Raw genomic sequence first — 21,503 nt, 5'->3', positions numbered from 1 at the left:
CCAAATCCTGGTGACAGTCGGCCAAACTCCCCAGCCTGGTCGAGGGTAATATCCAGAGCCGTAAGGCACGTCATTAGTGACGCTGGGCCAATATTTTTGGCCGGCTGTCACGTAATTCGCGACGCCCGGCCAAGAGCTTTTGGCATTGAGATTTTTTGAATCGCTCGTTTTGGTTTTTGAGACATCCGACCAAAACTTTGTGATGGATGCCAATATTTTAGAAGCGGAGGACCATGCATTTGTGACAGTGGGCCAAGAACTAGTGTAGCGTGCGGCAGCCTTCCACAGCGATGGAAATACTTTTTGAATAAAAATATTTTATTTTAGTCACAAATACTTTACGATATTTACTTTATTTTATTATTTAAAACTGTTTTATGTTACCTTACATGCACAATAATTTTAAACAGTAATAATGTTCTTGATATTTTGAAAAAAATCATGCAATAGTTTTATTTACGTTTTTTTTAAATTTTATCCCGGGGCATTTTAATGTTGCTAATGTTTAAAAAAAAAATATTTTTTTTTAAACTGTTTTACAAAAAAAATAGTTTTTGTAAGTTGCATTCATATATTTTCTTAATTTATTGTTTTTTTTAGAACCATTTCCCAATAAAGGTTGTTGAACATTTGACCATGTATATTTCGTAAGATATTACTATAATATATCTTGAGTTTTGTTTTCATTAGCGAAACTTTATAATGATTTTATTGCCGTTAATTATATCAATTCTTTTTTTTACAAAAATATTAGTATATAACCACTCACAGAAACTTATACACCAATTGAGTGTGTTAGTTTCTGTGAGCGGTTATATACTTAAATTACTAAAAAATAAATATAAAGTAAAAATGACCAGCCAAAATGTATTTTATTTATTTTTTCGACATTTATTTTGTGGTAAGACACGATGAAATTGTAAAATGTTAGTTTATATTCAGATTCAAAGATAGAAGCATATCTAGCTTTCAAAACTAGTCGTTAAAATAAATATAACTCAAGTGTTAAAAAACAAGTGTTTTTATTTACAATTTACCTATAATGTAAATGCTTTCAATATAAACCATATTAATACTACATAAATTCTATGTTATGGTTTGAGATTCCACCCAGTAAAGGTTGAATATAATATTTCAATGTCAACCCTTAATGATTTGCGTCATGTTTTTCGAGACACATAGTGAAGTAATACGGAGTGACTGAGAAGAGTAATAAATGCGATTAATTACTGAAATCTTACACATTCCTCTCACCCTTAAGGCGTTGTATATTACCTATTTCTATTTCCATTTCGATTTCTGAGACGCTTGCTAAATTCCCTGTCCTCGATACTATACACACATATCCGACCTTAAGCCTTAAACCCTCTAAACCTGGGTGATAAATCAAATTAATCTTGACTGCCTGATTTAATAGAGCCGTCCTTGCCTATTAAATCAGGCATGTTTCAACATCTACCAAAATTATTTTCAGCAATTATTACTTAGAAACGTACTTCTAAATACATTTTGACCATATGCTGTGAGATTTTTTTAAAGAATGTATTTATTTGTATGTATTTATTTATTCAAAAACTTTCCGTGACCCGCCATGCATTGCTGTTGCTTAGTTTTTAAAAATGTAACAATTTGTTTACATGCACATTTTAAGAAATTTATAATATTAGTAAAAAAAATTATATAAAAGATGTTTCTAATATCTACCATATTTCTTGTTTAAAGTCAGGTCAAATGAAAATTAAAAAAAATAGAAAGAACACATATCTAAAACATTTCATTTAAATTAAAAATTTATGGAATAAAAATATTTCATAATAAGTATGAAATTAACTACAAAGTAAGGAATTTATCACGATTTTCAAAAATCAATATACAAATCTTTTGAAACGTTATTCGGCCGCCATAGCAGTCACTGTTCTGACCATGAAAATAGTGGCTTTCAAAAGACAAAAGTATTTGTTTTATTCTTTAATTTTATTTATTTATTTGAACTTTTGTACAATATGTGTGTACATTGGCGGGCTTATTACTATAAAGCAATATCTTCCAACCAACCAAATGTAAAATGTAAACTGTAAATGTTCGTTTAAAAAAAATTCTGACGTCTTAATATTGAAAGTAATAATGTCTATATACCTTTAGAAATAACATATACTGTTATTTTGCGGTTATTAAATTTTACATATAAACGTCTGACTATGAACAAGAGCCTCGTCTGAAAGTAATTCTACTGTATTTCAGTAGTTTAACCCTTGATACAATATAATATATTAAATTTGTGGTTTAGGGAGTTTTCAATCAAATTTGACATTTCAAATAAATTCTTTTTTAATTTTCATACAACACGTGTCATAATACTTATATCATTTTTAAAACAATTATTAATTAGGGTGTTTTTTTGTGTTTGCGTTTTTCTCATCTCGATTTATTTTTTCAGGTTTGAAAGGATTAACTCTTTTCCCAGATCTAATGATGTAATAGAGACAAGATTGTGAGGTAATTGCCATCCCTTTTTGACCCATCATTATACAAACAAATTTATAATTAAGGCAAACATTTTTGATGAAATAATTACAGCTAAGATTTTCAAGAAATTAGGTTATTAACGATAAAGTAAGCAGTAAAATCATAATATATTTGATGAATTCATTTATTAAAAAAAATACTGGTAAATGAATCTCAACCCAATTACATAAATATAATACTTAATGATACCAAATGCGGTAGAAAATAAATTAAAATTTGATGCCCCGTGTAAAAATTGGATCCAGTAGGATAATTTCTATTGCAGTTTATTATATTATACAATAGATTTTTTTTATTGTTTATGCTTTTCGTTTTAAATATGTATATGTGTATTGTTATATTGTAGTATTTCAAAATCAATAAAAAAATCATACTGGAAACTCAAACACCTTGACTGGGAAATGGTTCCTGTTTTATCAATTATTTTAGAATATTTCGAAAAAATATTATTATTTTATGTTTTCAATAAACGAAGTAGTTAGTTTTAATTTTTTGGTCTAGATGTTTAAAGTGCTAATGAAAAAATGGTGTGCAAATTAAATTGTGATTTTCTAAAGCAGGCAAATACAATTTTCTTGTCACCAAATATGTTTTTAAGTTTCATAAATATATTATATTATTAAAAATACTTACATTTGAATCCGAAAAACCTCGCTGTCTGCGGAATATTTACAGTTAAGACATGATTTTTGGCAAAAGATTTCAATTTTTCAATCACTTTATTGTCAAAGCCATCATCAACAACATCAGAATCGACACTGTTCAAGGATCTAGGTGCTCCAGGACCTGATACGTTCAAATCTCTTCCTCTAAGAGACACGACAGGTTCTATTTTCACCCCATCAAATAGACTGTACGAATCCTTCGAAAGTGTCTCATCAACATACCCTAATATTTCAACCTCAAGTTTATGAAGCTTATCGTTTTTATTTTGAACTTTAGATACATTATCATCTAGATCTAAAATCTCGCTTATATCTTTAATCAAATCATTTTTGTGATTATAAGTTTCTTTGCTTTTAACATCTGTTTTTTTAATGAATTCTTCTATTTTGAACTCTGTTGAAATCGGTTTAAACGATTGAAATTCATCGATATTTTCAATTACTTCATTTTCATTTACTTTTGCGTTTTCTTTCGTCGAATTTGAGGTGGTATTTGTAATTTGAGGGTTTAGTTCAGTGGTATTTTGTTTAATTTTAATTTCGTTGTTTTTCTTTTGTGATTCTTTTGCTTGAAAACTAACAGGTCTTAACATGGGAGTTATATTAGGAATATTGTCTACGGGTAATCTTTTGACTTCATCTATTGAACCGGCGCTGCCACTTCTTCTTACATTTGAATAGCAGTTCGTATTTTGAACATTAAATAAAATGATAATTAAACTGAATCTAACGGCATTTCGAGAAAATGTCCTGCTAAATGAAAATTTGTCCCGTTTTAATTTCTCCATTTTAAAAATACCTATTCCACCAGTTTTTATATCGATTATTTGATAATTTTCACTTTTTGAGAAATTTCTAAATTATTCATATTTGTCACAGTTTTTTTTTAAAGTAAAATCACTTGTTATTGAAGATTCGAATACGCCATCTGAAACAAAACGAAAAATAATTTTGAAAAAATCATAAGATGAGTATATTTGTAATGTGGTAAATTAAAATATTTATTATTCTAAAGCCTGTGAATATAAAATTTCATTTATATTCTCATTAATTGAATCAAATTAAAAAATATGTTGTTAACGTTTTTGAAATTCATTTTATTCACAATAAACACTGTTTCTTCAAAACTGTTTACGTTTTAATAATGAACAAAATTGAAGATTCTGTGTTAGATTATTTTCATTGAGAATTTATTTTAAATACGTTTTTTGTAATCTTCTTAACGTATCGTCGGCTTCATCCCTCAAAGTATTAGTCTATCAAGGCTTATTTTTTAGGGGAGTTTATGAATATCATATACCCAATATGTTCTTCAAGGTCTTCTGGAACCCAAATTAAACATATTACATATAAAGTTGACGATATTTTTATCGTTAATTCCTATATTTGGATTTGAATAAAATGTTTTCAATTAGGTTAAGTATTTTTTTTTTTTTTATGTTTTTCATAAATGAAAGTAAATTAATTTTTTCAAAAAATGAAAACAGAAGAGCACTTATGACCACCATTAAAATAATATATTGCTTAAATACAAACATTTTGATCGATCGATCCAAATAAACGATAAAACGAGCTTATTAGTCTACTGTGGATTTCCCCATATATTTCAATTCAGTATTCAATTTATACAATATCCGTACAAAAGATTTATATTTTGGACCCTCCAAAGTTTTTTTTTTCTTTCTTAGTGAAATTGATAGAAAATAATTCTTTTTTTTTAAGGTTGATTCAGTAAAGCCTAGATACATGAATCATTCAAAGTAAATTTGATGATGAATTCACTCATGTACACAAGTTTTCACGTAAATTCAATTTAAATCTCAAAATTAACAACACCCCATTTCATTACATTTTAATTTTCAATATATTTTTTTTAAAAAGTGAAATTTTTACTGAAAAATTTACTTAACGAATACATCAGACAGTGCGAATGATAGCGCTTAAAAAATATTTGACGAAACAAATGTTTTTCATTAACGCTGTTTTTTATTTGTTAATGAATATTACTAACTTTCAATACTACACCGAAAAAAATTTAAGCAAATTTTTAACAATATTGAATACACCTGGTGTATGTTTTAACAAACTTGATAATTTTACTAAAATATGTCAAATATAACGTAACCTTTGATCTCCATTGACATATTTAATGGATTTTGAGGTTTTCAAATAAATTTCTTTTATATTCCTTTTCCAATACCTAAAGACATATATTTTTTTAAATACCTATAGTGCAAAAAAAATGCAAAGAGAAATTAGTAACAAATGTGTATTTTTTTGCTTTTTTGTATGGTTTTGTAAGAAATTTTACGTGATGCACAGATAATATAAACTGAATTATGATTTTTTTCTTTTAAATTTTGACGTTGAGACAATTTGTCATTCAATTTGATACCTCGACCACCCAAATTTTTCACTAGTATTTTTTGTCAAAATATTGAATTTTTTTCGTACATTCAAATGATATTTGTAATTATTGCTTCATATGAAAGCATTTTTTTTATATACAACTGCTAATTTCATATATGAAAAAAATCCTATAATCGCTTGTTATCGACCAACTTTTAAGGCATTTAGATAACAAATAAGTATACACATATGGCTGAAAAAATTAAATAAATAAATTAAACACTCGTAGGACCACTTTTGAGTTAATCAATGTATATACAAGTACGATAAGTTTCAAGAACTACAGGTGTTTTCATCAATAGGTGATAATATAAACTGATTAGTTTTATCATATTAACAATTGTTTTATCTAAACTAGTCATGTTAGTTTATTTTTGTAAGTTAATACATTATAATCTATGGTTAGAATCCTAACTGTCCATCAAACCTTATTCCTTAGTTTTTCCTCTACCTCGTTCCCATAATTTCCTTCTTCATTTGCCTTCCTTATTATCATCAATTTGTAATTTTCATAAATGTTTAATATAAATTAAATTGGTTGCATTCAAACAGCATTAAACTGATATATATTTTTCTTCTTCTGATTTTTACTTTATGTTCAATCACCATCTACCCTCTGATTGCAAACAGCCACATTGGTTATCAAACGATTTGACTAATAGCACTAGTCTGTTTTTTGTTGGTTTGTAGATATTGCTTCTTTGCAATAATACAGTCCGTGTCCATATTTTTTTCAGTTCATGAAGAGAAAATAAACAAATGAAAAAAAAATTCAAAAACATTTTTTTCCTAATTATTTTAATCTTCATATTATTCCACAAAGTAAATGGTTAATGGGTAATGTTTGTCACACAACAAAGGTTGTGGAACCCGAAAGTTTCATATACATATATACACGTATGCATGTTCACAAAAATAATATTTTGTAGACTTAAGTGTACCCGACACGATCATCAAAATAATTGATATGTAAATTTTAAGTTAGCTACAAACAGAGTTGGAATATTATTTTTAATTGAATTATTTTCACTTCAGAGAGCTTACTTTTAGTTACCTAAAATAAATGAATTAATTAAAAACTTAAAAGAGATCAAAACACAAACGTTTTTTATGTTGTAACGTTCCCCTTTGTTCATCGAAAAATACTTTTTTTGTAACAAAATATTTAAAGGTATTTAGTAAACACGAATTTCAATTTATATTATAGGTGCCTCAGATTGAGATGACGTCTTTTGTATTCAAAAGAAAAAAAAGTTAAAACTCTAAGCATCTCAGGGCTTGCGACCCAGCCTTTGGCTGGCTTAAGTGATAAATTTATACGCTTGTGTAACGGTCAACATTCGAGTTTACTCGTTTTGAATATTTTTTTAAAATATCGCTCACTCGTTTCAAGAACGTCATAAATCAAAAAAACTTGATTTTTCAGGAGAACGTTATTAAAGTTTAAAAATATAACACCATGTATTAAAAATAAATATCAAGCCACTTATTGACCTTTTTACTGTGCAACAAATCTTTTTAGGTAAAACCAGAAGGTTTTTTCTCAATTTGAAAAATGTTTAATATATTTAAAAAATAACTAAACAATACATTTTCTTCAAAATGCTAACACAACATTTTTTCCCACACGAGCGGGTAAATATTTAAATACAAATATGACTCTTTTGCTGGGATATAGTACATTTTCTAGACATTCTTAAAACATGCACAACTGAAAATTGACGATTTTTGATTTATGACGTTCTTGAAAGGAGTGAGCGATATATTATATATATTTTTTAAATTAAATGTAATTGGATTCATTTTTAAATATCAGGTCATAAGTTCTGGGATGAAAACGATAGATATTTGATCTTCCTTTGAGATACCTATAATGTATATACGTTTTTCATATGCTGGGGGGCTAATAATCCACTATCTGATAAAATAAATATTGCATAAATTATATTAATTTTAGCTTAACTCGGTAAATACCACTATTTCTTTCAATCTATTGAGATACGTGTTTCGATGCGTTCCGTGTCATTTTGTAAGAAATAGTGGTATTAACAAAGTAAAACTTAAATTAAAAATGAATAGATTTTACCACAAAGTAACTGCCAAATCAGTAAATGAAATAAATAAACCGTTAATAATTTAACTTTTTTTTAAATATTAAGACTCTCTAATAAGAATACAAATAAAACTACTACCAGTTATATTACATTCCTAGTGAAATCTGTTTTAAAATTTATTTTTTTAGTTGAGAAAAATGTATTTCTGCTTACTTTTTCTGCTATTCCTATTTACTTCTGAACCATAACAAAGTTATTTCCGTTCTTTACTCAAAGAAGGTGATAATGTTTGCGTTTTAGTACATGTCCCAACTATTCTTGTTTTACTTTTAGGTATCCAGGATTTCCTCGTCTAAAAACGTCTTCATTCAAGGCCAGATGAGCCCGGCTTATCTCAGTATTATCTGGTAATGTCGTAACTCAAATTCCACTGAGATTACACCCTTTTACGATAAATAAACAAAGATGATATAAAAGCTCAGGATTTAGAAAGACTTCCAGTGATACCTTGAAACATGGTATGTTTTAACCCGTTAACTGCGACTGACACACACGTGTTGACATGATGCATATTTATCTGCTATAGGACTACCATGGATCTGGGACTTTACCGTCTCTAGCTGTAGATAGCAAACCAACATACATGTATTTATGCCCTAAAATAAAATTCCTTAAAAGAAAGTCTGTCCTTTAAAAACTACTTTAAAATAATTTTTAAAACACTTTTTTGAAAATTTCGTATTTTTAAAAGGCAAAAGAATTATATTTTTTCTCTTCGGACACTCGTCAACGTTGCTGTTGATAAGAACATGCGGTGACACTTGAATTTTTGCATTTATAATATAAACAGGACGTGTTTAATTCACATATACATTTTACCGGATTTTTTATCCGTTAAACAGAGGTTCAATATATCGAGGTTTTTCTGTATGAAAATGCCAAATTAAATAAAAAACACTACCACTTTTTGGATTACTAATAAAAATATGACTATTTTTGAGAACTACAGATATAACATATTACTAAAATTGTATTTGTAATTTTCATAATGAGCATCAACATGTCTAAATAATGACAAAATAATCCTTTATTTGGTTTATAAGGTAACTAAATTGAATATATATATAAAAATAAATTTTCTGAAAACACCGTTCAACATGATGTTAACATTTCTAAATAATGCCAAAAGAAAATTTCCATTATTAAGTATAGAAAAGAATATTTGGCAAATGTGATCGGGAGAACAGAACGAGGACAGCCAAAAAAGACTTGTCATGACCAGATCAATCAGAACCTAAAATCTGGTGGAGTCTAAAGTCTTCGTAATTGAAGGGCATGTATAACTAGAAGTATGGATGTGAAGAAAGCTAGGAGTGTATGTCAGGACAAAAGAGTGTGGCATTCCATTCTCTCTTACTACCTCTGTAGAAAAACGTCATAATGGTAGCAGTAGCAGTAGTAATACATGATTGAGTAAACTTTGTTTGTTATTTTTTTTAAAGAAACCATAATTCGAAATATCCAATAAAAATATTAACAAAACACAAGAAAAAAGATGATAAAGTAAAAAAATTAAAACGGATTTTAAAAGTAAATCCATTAGACTGGACGTTGTTAATTGCAAGTATTTTGTATTTTGGTCACGCTAAGAATCTCGCCGATAGAAAGTAAAACTTAAGTGCTATGCTAAGTGAAGCTTTTTTTTATGTTTCGCTCAGATGAATCTGTTAATGAAAACTTTAACTTAGATAAAACCGTGTTTTATGACCATCTCAAATGTAATTAAACAAACATGTTTATTTAAATTATGTGTATATTAAATTAACAAAAAAATCTGATTTACCCAATTGTGGAAAGGTAATTGTTTTTATAATATTTTTTTTACATAATGTTTTTTCTTTCTTTATATGTTACATAACATGATTGGTGTAGTAACCTTAATAATAGGTCCAATACATCTTCAAATCTCTATGAAGAAAAAACTGTTGTTTAATTTTTTAAATCCCCCTGGGAATCAAGCCCAAGACCTCCAGCACGGTAGCTAAACACCCTAACTATTACACCACGAAGGCGGACTTAAAATGTTTAAAGTAAGATACCTTTAAAATTAATTGAATATTATTTATTGGTTTTATTGAAGTTTTTATTTTAAATAAAAATCTGTAATTATTATTACTAAGGTACCAAGCACCCTTTCTGGGCAACATCCTTTGATTGTTGATTACCATAAAACTCTCATCAAAAATAATTTGTCGAAAGCTGTGGGTAGCATTTTGTTTATTTTTCTTCTTTACCATAAATTCAATTGATTACGTGTTTTGATGTTTAATTAACTGAAAATGGATTAAAATTAAGTAACTCTTTTAAATATGAATTGAGAGAACTGAAAAAATAATAACAATGTTTAAATTCATTATTGATTTAGCTGTTAGAGACTTGTATTAGAGATTATTGAAAATGTACATTTAAGAATTGATTTTTGTGTATTTATAAGTAAAATATTATTACTTGTCTTATAAAAGGTAATACGTTTTTGAAACAAATATCATTAACGTAAAAATAGTCGCCAAACTTTTTTATTAGCTGTGAAGCGTCACACAAATATCTTTTATGAACAATATAGGTAAAAGTAAAAAATCATTTTGTATTTTAAAAAACCATTACAGCAGAAAACCTAAGTGCATGTTGGTCTTCGGGTCAACCGAAATCGCACGTGTTAAATATTTTTGTGTAGTTTTAAGTGTGTAAATAGTGATATGGTAGTGAAGGGTGGTATGATTTGCATGATGTGTTAGTGAGTGACATATATTCATACAGTTATCGTGATATAACCACTTCTAAGTAACTAATTTCTCTACTATGGTATGTACGTATAAATTTATACTTAATTTATTTCAACATTGTAGTACAAATTATTTTTTGACATCTCATCAAAGATGAAGAAGAATATGAAAGTCTGGGCATTTACGAGGCTGACGACCGTCATAGGCTGATTTAAGTGATCACTTTACAGACGTGTAACATTCACTAATTCTACACATTTTTGACAACCACACTACTCAAATTCTTGGAAGTTCTATATATATGAACCAATTTTGAAACATTGTTCTTGAATCACTAGAACTTCACAAGAGACATCTATCGGTAAGATGAAAATAAGCTTTTTATTGAGCAGAACATTTTTATTAGCAGTACATATCGCTCACTCCTTTCAACAACGTCATATATCAAAAAACTTGATTTTTCAGGAGATCGTTTTTAAAGTTTAAAAATATAATGAAATGTATTAAAAATAAATATCAAGCCACTAATTAAACTTTTTGCTGTGCAACAGATCTTTTTAGGTAAAACCTGAATGTTTTTTCTTAATTTGATTCATAGTTAGTATTAAAAAAAAATTAAACAATACCTTTTCTTCAAAATGCAAAAACAACACATTTGGCCCTGTTCTGCGTGTAAATATTAAGTTAAAAATGGGATATAGTGCTGGGATATAGTACTTTTTCTGGGTATAGTACTTTTTCTGGGTATAGTGCTTTTTCTTTTTCTGAAAACATGCACAACTGAAAATTGACGATTTTTGATTTATAACGTTGTTGAAAGGAGTGAATAATAATAGTCAAAATCATGAACGTGGAAAAGCATGTTTTAGAATTTATACCTCATTTTGTTTTTATTTATTTTTTTTACTAAGTAAATATTTTGCTTTTTGATATCATGACTTTTTTCAAAGACTTAATTATTGCAGGTAAATATTGAATTAAAAGTATACCGCTTTTGCTGGGAAATAATAAATTTTCCGGGCATTCCGAAAACATGTACAACTGAAAATTTTCGATTTTTGATATATGACGTCGTTGAAAGGAGTGAGCGATATGTTCAATACAATATTGCATGTTGCACATCTCGCGCCGGTGCAGTTAGTACTCCATGTAAGGCGAGGTGACGTCACATTCTCGTAGCATGACCAAGTGAACGGGTACGAAGAACAGTGAGTAATGAACGAGGCAGTGACCCGGTCACGGAATTACGATTTACCGTGTCGGGTCGGATGAGTTCAGGACGTTCTTATGCTTTATTTTTTACCGACATAGAAGGCTGCGCGACAATTATTGCATTCTCATACTTTTTATATTTAAAAAAAAACTTCATTTTTTTAAATTTTCATTTAAATTTTTTTGCAAAAATTTCTAGTAACAAATTTTTAAATTTGGAGATTAGGTTAACATGAAAGCATTATTTTGGTCTATGTATTTAATTTGGTTCTATTACAATTTTATTTTTTTTGGTTATTTCAAATAAAATTTTGTTAAATAAAAATAAAATAAATATAATGAATTTGCAGCCGTATTATCAACTACATGTATTACATGGACAAAGCAAGGCAAAAAACTGAAATACTCAGAAATTCAATAAATTTTCGGATGTCATACACAGTTCATTTTTTTTAAATTATATAATTCGACTTGATTGTACATCTATGGTATAATTTTTATAAGTATTGTTTTTTTAATAATATATTGATTTACTTGTAAAGAAATAAGCAAACAGTTTTTTTTTAAATTACTCTCCTAGTTGAAAAACAAGTAATGTAACATGAATATTGAAATTCAATACGTTTTTCGGGTAAGTCACGGTAGTTTTTGAATAAAAAAAAACGTTGTCTCAAAGAAAGTATATTTGCTTAATAAAAGCTTTACCTATTTTAAAATAGATGGATGTTTTGAACTCACATGTACTGTATTACGAGTTTGATTAATATATTGAGTGCGAAAATTGAGTTGAGTGGTTGTGAAACATGAGTAGAATTGGTGAATGTTACAAATGTACAAAATGATCACTTAACCAATCCTATGACGGTCGTAAGCCCTGTAAATGCCAAAACATCTAAATTTTTCTTCATCGATGTTAAGATGTCAAAAAAATAACATGAAATATAACTCCTGTAACTGGAGATAATCCAGATTTGTGAACAAGTATTTGAACACACTCAAAATGTTGTTTACTTTGACATTAGCTTATATCATTTTTGTTATTGATAAATTTGGATATAAAAATTTAGTATTATCAAAATAAAGTTTTATGAAGTATGGAATTTAGGAACGAATATGATCCATTTTATAATCTTCACATTCGTTTGAAAATGCCATAACTAGGCGAAACAATTGTCACAATATTGATTTTTATGTGTTTTTTTAAGAATAAATAACAACTTAGTAGACTCAAAAAATCTGTTTTTTAATTTAACGTTTAATACATAAAATAACGAAAATATATTTGAAAGTAGAGTGGCCACCACTCCCACTGCATTTTTTTTATACTGCGTCGAACAATAAAGCTACATTTGTATGTAGAGAAGACGTTTCGTAATAAAAATGAGTAAGCACATTGTATAAAATCGGTTCAGTCGGATGTTTTATGGTCGCTGCATCGCCGCCTCGTGGGAGAAAGGCAATAATGTAACAAGAAAGTGTGGTTATTTGGGATAATTGGACCCATTTGGACAGGAATGCCCATAGTGGGATAATCAAAGGTACGGACATTAAGGTAGGAATGAGGATGTAAAAGAATGCAAGGTCAGGAAGATGAGAACAAATATCGTAAACGAGTAGATATAGTAGATTCCGAAGATACCGATTAAAAAGTGTACATTCCTTTATCAAACAAATAGAGAAGACCGAGGTCTGATGTTTTATTTAATTTTGTTCAAATATTAATTTTTTTTTATCATTTCTTTTTATTTTTTACGTGTTTAGCTTAAAGTCTAATTTTGTGTATTGTAATGTTATAAGTAGAGAAAAAATTATGAAGTCATGTTTGTTTCGGCAGTAAGTTTGTAATAATATTTATCCATTTTTTATTTAGTTCCACTTGGTGAGTAGGTACCACTTTTTTTTTAAAGCAAATGCGACACGTGTTTTGGTGCATTCCGTGTCCTTTTCAAAAACCGTTTATTAAATAAATTAAATTAACAAATAACGGTAATTAAATAAACAACAAAATTCACGTTGGATTAAAAAATGTGGTATTACCAAGTAAAACTTAAATTAAATATATGAAAATCTATGAGCTAACAAGTTGAAAATATAAATCTCTATTCATTTTTATAGCCAATAGCTACAGAATAGAAATTAAATACATAAGAAGTGTTTACTTTATATATATATTCTATCTTTTCCATTTAACCAGACTAATCCACAGCAACGCGTAGCATGAAAAAACCAGTATCTCTAATAAATTAGATTTCTGTTTTAAAAAAATTATTTTTCCGCTTTCGTGGTGTAACTACCATGTTTAGCTACCATGCTGGAGATCCCGGTTCGATTCCAAGGGAGGGGGTTAAAATGAATATTATGACACTTTAATATTTATTCAATATTACCATGGACTGGTGATTGCATGAATGTAAGTAACGATCAATGCATCAATATGATGCAGTGCCCCTTGCACCATTGGATGTGGATAAGGGTAAAAAAAAATATTTACAATTATTTTCTTTGTTTTCTGTATATATTACATTTCGTTTTATCCCTGTAAAAAGGTCTGACGTGTAAAACGATATTTTACGTATCGTTCAAACACATACCTGTACATGTGTTTATAGAAATGTAATATTGTACCTACAAGGTTATATTATATTACATTTCATTAACATTTACAAGAATATCGTAAATGCTGGTAATTAATATAAAATTGCGCGAACACGATGTAACCAGGTTCACCTCGGGCGTAATAACTAGACAACGGTTATATTACTGACCCCTTATAACATGTTCTTATAACATTGCGTCTGGTCTGAGATCCGCTTCGTTATATCGAGGGCTTATGTCATATCGAATGACGAGTTATCCGGGATCTTCCCTAAAAGAAATACAAAGTAAAACGTTGATAAAGCATCAATCAATTAAGACAAATCGTTCACCATTGTCTAATGAAATTAGTTATTGAAGGAGGGATTGATGACATATTTTTTTAAAATACAGTTATCAAATTTATATATTCTAGTATCGCATCATCAAATATGTTTTACAGTAGCGAATAACATATCGCTCACTCCTTTCAAGAACGTCATAAATCAAAAATAGTAAATTTTCAGTTGAGCATGTTTTCAGAATACCCAGAAAATGTACTATATCCCAGCAAGAGAGGCATATTTTTAACTTAATATTTACCCGCTACAGGGCAGAAAGTGTTGTTTTTGCATTTTGAAGAAAAGGTATTGTTTAATTATTTTTTTAAAATTTAACTAAATATTTTTGAAATGGAGTAAAAACTCTCAGGTTTTACCTAAAAAGATCCGTTGCACACTAAAAAGATCAATAAGTGGCTTGATATCTATTTTTAATACATTGTATTATATTTTTAAACTGTAAAAACGTTCTCCTGAAAAATCAAGTTTTTTGATTTATGACGTTCTTGAAAAGAGTGAGCGATATTTGAAAAAGCGATAGTAGAATAAACAGTGCAACATGAGGTTAATATATCGTGGATATACTGGCAAAAAACGATAACTAAAAATCGATTATTGAATAATTCCTGTTCTTTAAAGCTTTTATCCTGCATAAAATTACCGCTTTTAAATTCAAAAGTGAATTTACGTTTAAAACCACATTGATATAATATTTCATAGCACTTAGTATATTTTTTCGTTTATAGAACGTTGAAAACTTTATAATATGCATCATTAAGTCAAAATATCATATTTTCGAGTTAACGTTTTCTTGCCAATACACCCACGACATATAAACCTCATGATACACTGTATATTCTATTATCGCTTCTTTAAATTTGTTATGCGCTACAGGAAATATGGATTCCAATCGATGAAAATTGATTTGGATGGTGGTTCCATTATTAATTGTAATATTAATAATAGGACCACAACATAAATCAATTTTCTTCATTCTAGGTGGAGATATTGATTTTAGTTTCGAATCCATTCCAACATAACATTATTTCTATGTTTCAATAGCTACACCCAGCCATGCAATTTTGTGGCTCAATCTGGATAATGGAAAAGAAGGTAAATAATTAAAATAAAAATAAAATCAATTATTTCTAATATCCATATGTTTGATATCACGATGCTTGTGAAGCAATGAAATTGAAAAATTTATTTGAATTGTTTGAAACAAAAATGCAATCGAAAACATTGAAAATGATATGTAACCGTAGCTCGTAAGAATTGCTATAACGTTTAACATATGGCGCTGCCATCGTGGTAAAAAATACAGTTTTTATTCGTCACAGGTAAAAAAAGCACAGAGTTTCACAGCTGCAGCTACAAAAACACGTTCGTAATTAAATACAACTATGTGAAAAAATTTAAACAACAGGTGGATATCTTGAGGAGTCTTAAGATTTCACACAAATTAACAGTATGTATTGAAACGCGGACGTTTTCTTATTCAACGATTTGTCAAAATTTCAAAGCAATCGGTGAGTTAAGGAGGAAAAATCAACATTTTTATTTATCTAGATAACGCTTTGGCCTACAATAATAGTTACGTTATTGAAATATTTGTTTATACTAAAAGATCACAAAAATTTTGCATTGTATTTAATAACAAAGATGCGAGTATAAAACACTGTTTTTTCAACAGAATTTAATTTTATGCCACAGTGGCTTTATAACTAGGCAAAAATAATGTAAGGTGGTATTCAGAAATATCGGTAGTTTTTTTAAACCTTTTTACCAAAAACTTCAAGCAAATAAAATAATCTCTCGAAACACTTTTTTCGACTACAACTTCTCACATATCAAAGAGTTAGGTTTGAAAATATTTTTCATAGTGGTAAATTCCCACTGAACTCAACATTATCAAAATGGTCCCAACCCAAAACCATGTAGCTCTATTAAATAAAACCGTTCGAATTTTTTGCTTCAGTTGAAAATTTGCCTGGGGAGCTTGTTTGGTACTAACGCGTACAATATTCATCTATTTTGCTAGTCACCACAACATAAAATATTACGAGCAGAATCCAAATGAAGATATTAAAATTGAAATACAAATATTGAATTATTCCATACGTATTTACCATTTTACGCGCAGTTTTGCGGTGAAACGAATTAATGCTAAAATCAACATGTTTTTTTTAAATATATTTTTGCGTTCTTATTATTTTGTCTACGTACCAAATGATGAAAGCCACTAATTGACTCAAACTCATTAGTGAGATGATGAGCATTTATGATTTCTCTTTAAACTAATATGGTGATTTTATTTTCAAGTAAATTTATACCAAACGGTTGCTATATCGTAGATAATGACTGCGTCAGACAGCTATAATGATTTTAATACGTCTGCAACATCTTCATATACAACTTTAATTAGTGTTAGCACAAAGACAATCTGTTTATTTGCATTATCTTATCCAATTAGTGATTTTTTTGTAATTATTATAACCTACATGAAAGTAGGGTGATCAGTCCTTCGCGTAAGGTACAATTAAGTCCAGGGAGATATTTTATAAGCATGTGAGCATCACTAATCACTAATATATATATTTTTCTCTAAATAGAACCTCCAGCAAAGTAGACAAATGTTTGTAACCATTTTATTTATTTATTTATTGACTTGGCGTTTAATTTGTAGAACTCCATTTTAATTTATGTATTAATTTTAAGTTTACAAAAGTACTACTAAGTTTACAAAATCACCTGGGTGGCTATGTCAGCCATTTTACTTTGTAGACTTCATTTTTATAGTAACAACACCATGTATTTGACGATTTATATATGATTAAAATATTTTTTAGTTGTACATAATAATTTTTAGTTATAACTTTCGATATTTGGGCACATACTCATTAGATCTATTTTAAATACATTTAAAAAACATGTAATGAAGAAAAAATAAATGTAGTAGTTATTTCAGTTTTAAAAAACACGAGATTTCACTAACAAAACAAAAGTTTTTTTTCTCTTTCTTTTAGTTTTTACTGGGAAAAAATATTAAAATTCCAGTATCAAATTTGTCAATCGGTTTTTAAATTTCATTAGTTGGCGTCTATTCAAAATTAAATTATTTAATAGTATTTTTTAGAAATAAAAAAAAAATACATATTTTATTTAATATATCCCTGGACTGGTCTTCGAGGCCCAGGAGTGATAACCTTGCCTTCACGTAAGTAACGATCAAGATAACACCGTGTTAATAAGATTAAGTGCCCAACGCACCATTGGTTGCGGATAAGGGTAAGAAAAGAGAATAAAAAAAACTTGTATTGAAAAATATCATTCTATTAAGAGACATACTGAAATATTAAATTTACAAACTTTTTGATAGTTATTATTGATAAGATAAAAAGCTGTTGAAGCAAAACTTAATAAAGGCTTGTATTGTTCGATAAAAACTGAAATATGAAATACACAGCATACTCAAAGACGAGTTGTGGCAATACAGGAGGCATTGTAACGAAATGACAAGAACCTTTAAAAAGCTCACGTGACAAAAGGGTCCTAAACAAATCTATCATCATCTACCCCTTGTCCCAGTTCTCTCACATTTTCGGTGTCGGGAAGCAAATAATGAACCTAACACGTGTCAATGGCAGGTGTCGCAAGGAAAACGGAGTTCTGACAGAATTCATTTTTCGAATCGAGCGAAATAATTTCGGAAACACCTATCTTATGCCTCAGTGTGAAAACGCCTTTATGATATTGAATGAAACATTATAAATAATAAATAATGAGATAAAATGTATGGGTGGATAAGTAAAAAAGTATAGGGTGTATGGAAGAAAGTATGTGCTGTTTGAAATACAACTTAATATTGTATTTTTACCTTTAAATTTAACCTTTTTTTAAATATTTTTCTACAGTTTTGCTTCATATATTTAAAGCATCTTTTATATAAAGAAGAACCACGAATCCATCTGATGTGTTTTGTCGGTGGAGTTCTTTTTTATAATTTCTATATTTTTTAGTAAAACGAGTATTTTAACATATTTTTGTTCAAACATACTTTTAACTCAAGCTCTCTATCATAGGAATGTAAGGACTTAGATGTTAATTTATTATTTTCTACGAGAATCAATAAGCAAATAAGATTTTTTCGGCTATTTTTACAAAATAATTATTAGGTTATAATCATTAGTAAGTCTGAGATTCTTTACGAATTATGAAAATTCTTTCTTAACAGATTATTTCCAGGAAAGATTCTTTAAATTGCATGTAAAACATTTTTTCACACAAAAAATACAATAATAGTTTCAAAATTCAAACTATTAAATCATGGTAGAGAATGTTTCAAAATGATCATTTCCACTAAAAAATCACAATCCTATAAATCCTCAGATTTTTAAATTTTTCATTATTCAAAAATAAATACTTTTACGTCAAAAATATTCACAGCAATCCTTTAGCGGTTAAAGCCAATATTTTTACTAACTAAAAAAACTAGAACTTTGTGATCAATTTTGAAATAGAACACACTCTTTCTGAACCCTCTGTATAAGATATATTATGTTTTCACGGTGGTTTTATGGCTGACTTACGATAATGGATACATAAAAATAACAACGCATAGGAGGAACAGTATTACAATGTTTTATCTCGCAGTCTATAAAATATATAAAAGCAAAGGAAAATGGGGCATGTTGTTGAACAAGGTACAATAAGTCACTGAAATTATTACCCAAATTATGTATGCGCCATGGAAAAGTTAGGTACTTCCATTCTGACAAATTGTTCAATTGTTAAATATTTAATTTTAATTGGTGTGTGTATAACTCCGTATTATTTATTACAATTTTCATACCTTTATTCTGCATCTATTTGGTTCCATGAGTTTTGAAATAGAACAACTGCACGGTCAATAAAATATTATTACATGTTTACATCTCAACTAAGATGAAGAATAATTTTTAAGTTTGCGAATTTAAAAGACCTGTCAAAAGTTAGTTAAGTGATCACTTTACAAACGTGCATGTTTCACCATTTTTATTCATGATTGACAAACACACTACTAAAACTTTTGGAACTTGTAGAAACGATATATTGATCCATCTCGTGATACAGAAACCCTTTTTAAAAGGGTCTCTGCTATACAAAAGCTTTCCGCAATCCAACATAGATAGGTATTATAAACTCATGTACTGTGTCACGAGATTGATTAATATATCGAGAAGTTCCAAAAAGTTGAAAATTGTGGTTGTTAATCGGGGGTAGAATTGGTGGGTCTTGCACGTGTGTAAAGTGATCACCTAACCAGCATTTAACAGGTCATAAACCCTGCAAATATACACACCTCCATATTCTTCATCGACTATATCCAAATGTCAAAAATTTTAATACAACTCCTTACTGGAGAAAATCCATATTTGTAAACAAGTATTTGGACAAACTCTTAATGTCGTGAGTAAAAATACTATCAATATTTGGAGTAAAATTTAACCAAGTGTGGATTTTTTGGATTTTCACATTCTATAACTGAGAAAATTTACTAAATAATGTTATAAATGGTTGAATAATGTTTATTAAGATTTTTAATGCACGTTTAACCTCGGCTCGTAACGCATGTCTGTATTGAAAACTATAGTGCATGTTGGTCTTCGGGTCGACCAAAAATCGCATGTGTTAGACATGTTGTGTAGTTTTGAGTGTGTAAATGGTGCTATGGTGGTGAAGGGTAGTATTGTTTGCATGCTGTGTTAGTGATTGTCCTGACGAAGAGACGGATACGTCTCGAAACCGGTAGACGTAAAAATCTCGGTGAGTGGTTATATACTAATTTTATTAACATTTTTGTAAAAAAATAAATGAGTGCAAATGACTAACCACAAAGTAAATGCTTTAAATATTAATAATATTGAAAATATTTTATTAAGATATTTTCTAACGACCAAGGTATGAGTTTCCTTTGTAAATTACAACACTGGCAGAGTATTTATTGCATTAAATTCAAGACCGAAACAAAGGTTTCGAAACTAATTTTAAACAATAGATAACACTGACTGCCTTAGATTATACGGAATACTTCTGATATGAAGGTATGTTTCGATTGAATTTCACATCATTTTCTGTCAATGAAATGTCTCAGTTACTCCTGTTAAACATCAATCAGCATCATCCAACAAAAGACTGACAAACACGATGTATTCAACAATATTATGGGTTTGTCTAAAACATTTTTTCATAAATTCTTTATTGGTATTCACTTATCTTATCTTATTTATATAAAGATTTTAATATTGATATCTCAACATTAATGAATAAAATATGAAAGTGTGGACATTAAAAGGGCTAATAACTTGTCAAAGTCTGATAAAAGTGATCATTTAACACACGTGTAACATTCACCATTCTACCTATGATTGATAATTATACTATTCAGATTTCGGAAGTGATATTTTATTTAACAGTTCTTATACACATAACGTAACAACAAATAAACAAATAACAAAAAAATATTTAGAAACCAAATATTTCAATAACCTTCCTACAGATATAAAAAATTAAAAGATATCAAAATTGTTAAAAAATAAATTAAACGCTTTTCATACATATTTTGTTTATTGTTTCGGCTTTCACTTTATAGTAAGACATAATGAAATTAAAATTAAAACACTTATTTTTTAACACTTGAGTTCTATTAATTGTTATTCTTATGACTAGTTTTGGAAGCTACAGATGCTTCCATCTTCCGGTCTGAATATAAACTTATATTATATTATACTAAATCTTAAGTGGTATAAAACAAGTGTTTTCATTTACAATTTCTTTTTATACATGTTGATCGAGAAAAAAAAACAAACACACAAAATAAATTATATGAAAAAAAAACTTTAAAAAAAAGATTAACAAAAAAAATGAGTCTAGGTCCCTCTTCAAGCACAAGAGTTTTGT

The 21,503-nt window shown here is 28.4% G+C and overlaps 1 protein-coding gene across 2 annotated transcripts in view; it reads right to left on the bottom strand.

Moving 5' to 3' along the window:
* The window catches only part of Osi24 (Protein), a 73,693-nt gene that overhangs the window by 28,267 nt on the left and 23,923 nt on the right, over positions 1 to 21,503 (bottom strand). For both annotated transcript variants that reach the window (XM_088258697.1, XM_088258696.1), the window contains exon 2: positions 3,160 to 4,119. In XM_088258697.1, the coding sequence (XP_088114823.1) occupies positions 3,160 to 3,979 (820 nt within the window). In that variant the 5' untranslated portion in view covers positions 3,980 to 4,119. The remainder of the gene's footprint in view (positions 1 to 3,159; positions 4,120 to 21,503) is intronic.

Source organism: Brachycentrus maculatus, unplaced genomic scaffold, assembly GCF_059751285.1.
Source record: "Brachycentrus maculatus isolate JH-2025_06_01 unplaced genomic scaffold, ASM5975128v1 h1tg000102l, whole genome shotgun sequence".
NCBI classification, from domain to species: domain Eukaryota; kingdom Metazoa; phylum Arthropoda; class Insecta; order Trichoptera; family Brachycentridae; genus Brachycentrus; species Brachycentrus maculatus.
The sequence above is the reverse complement of the archived record's forward strand: the minus strand, read 5'-3'. Positions and strand labels throughout refer to the sequence as shown.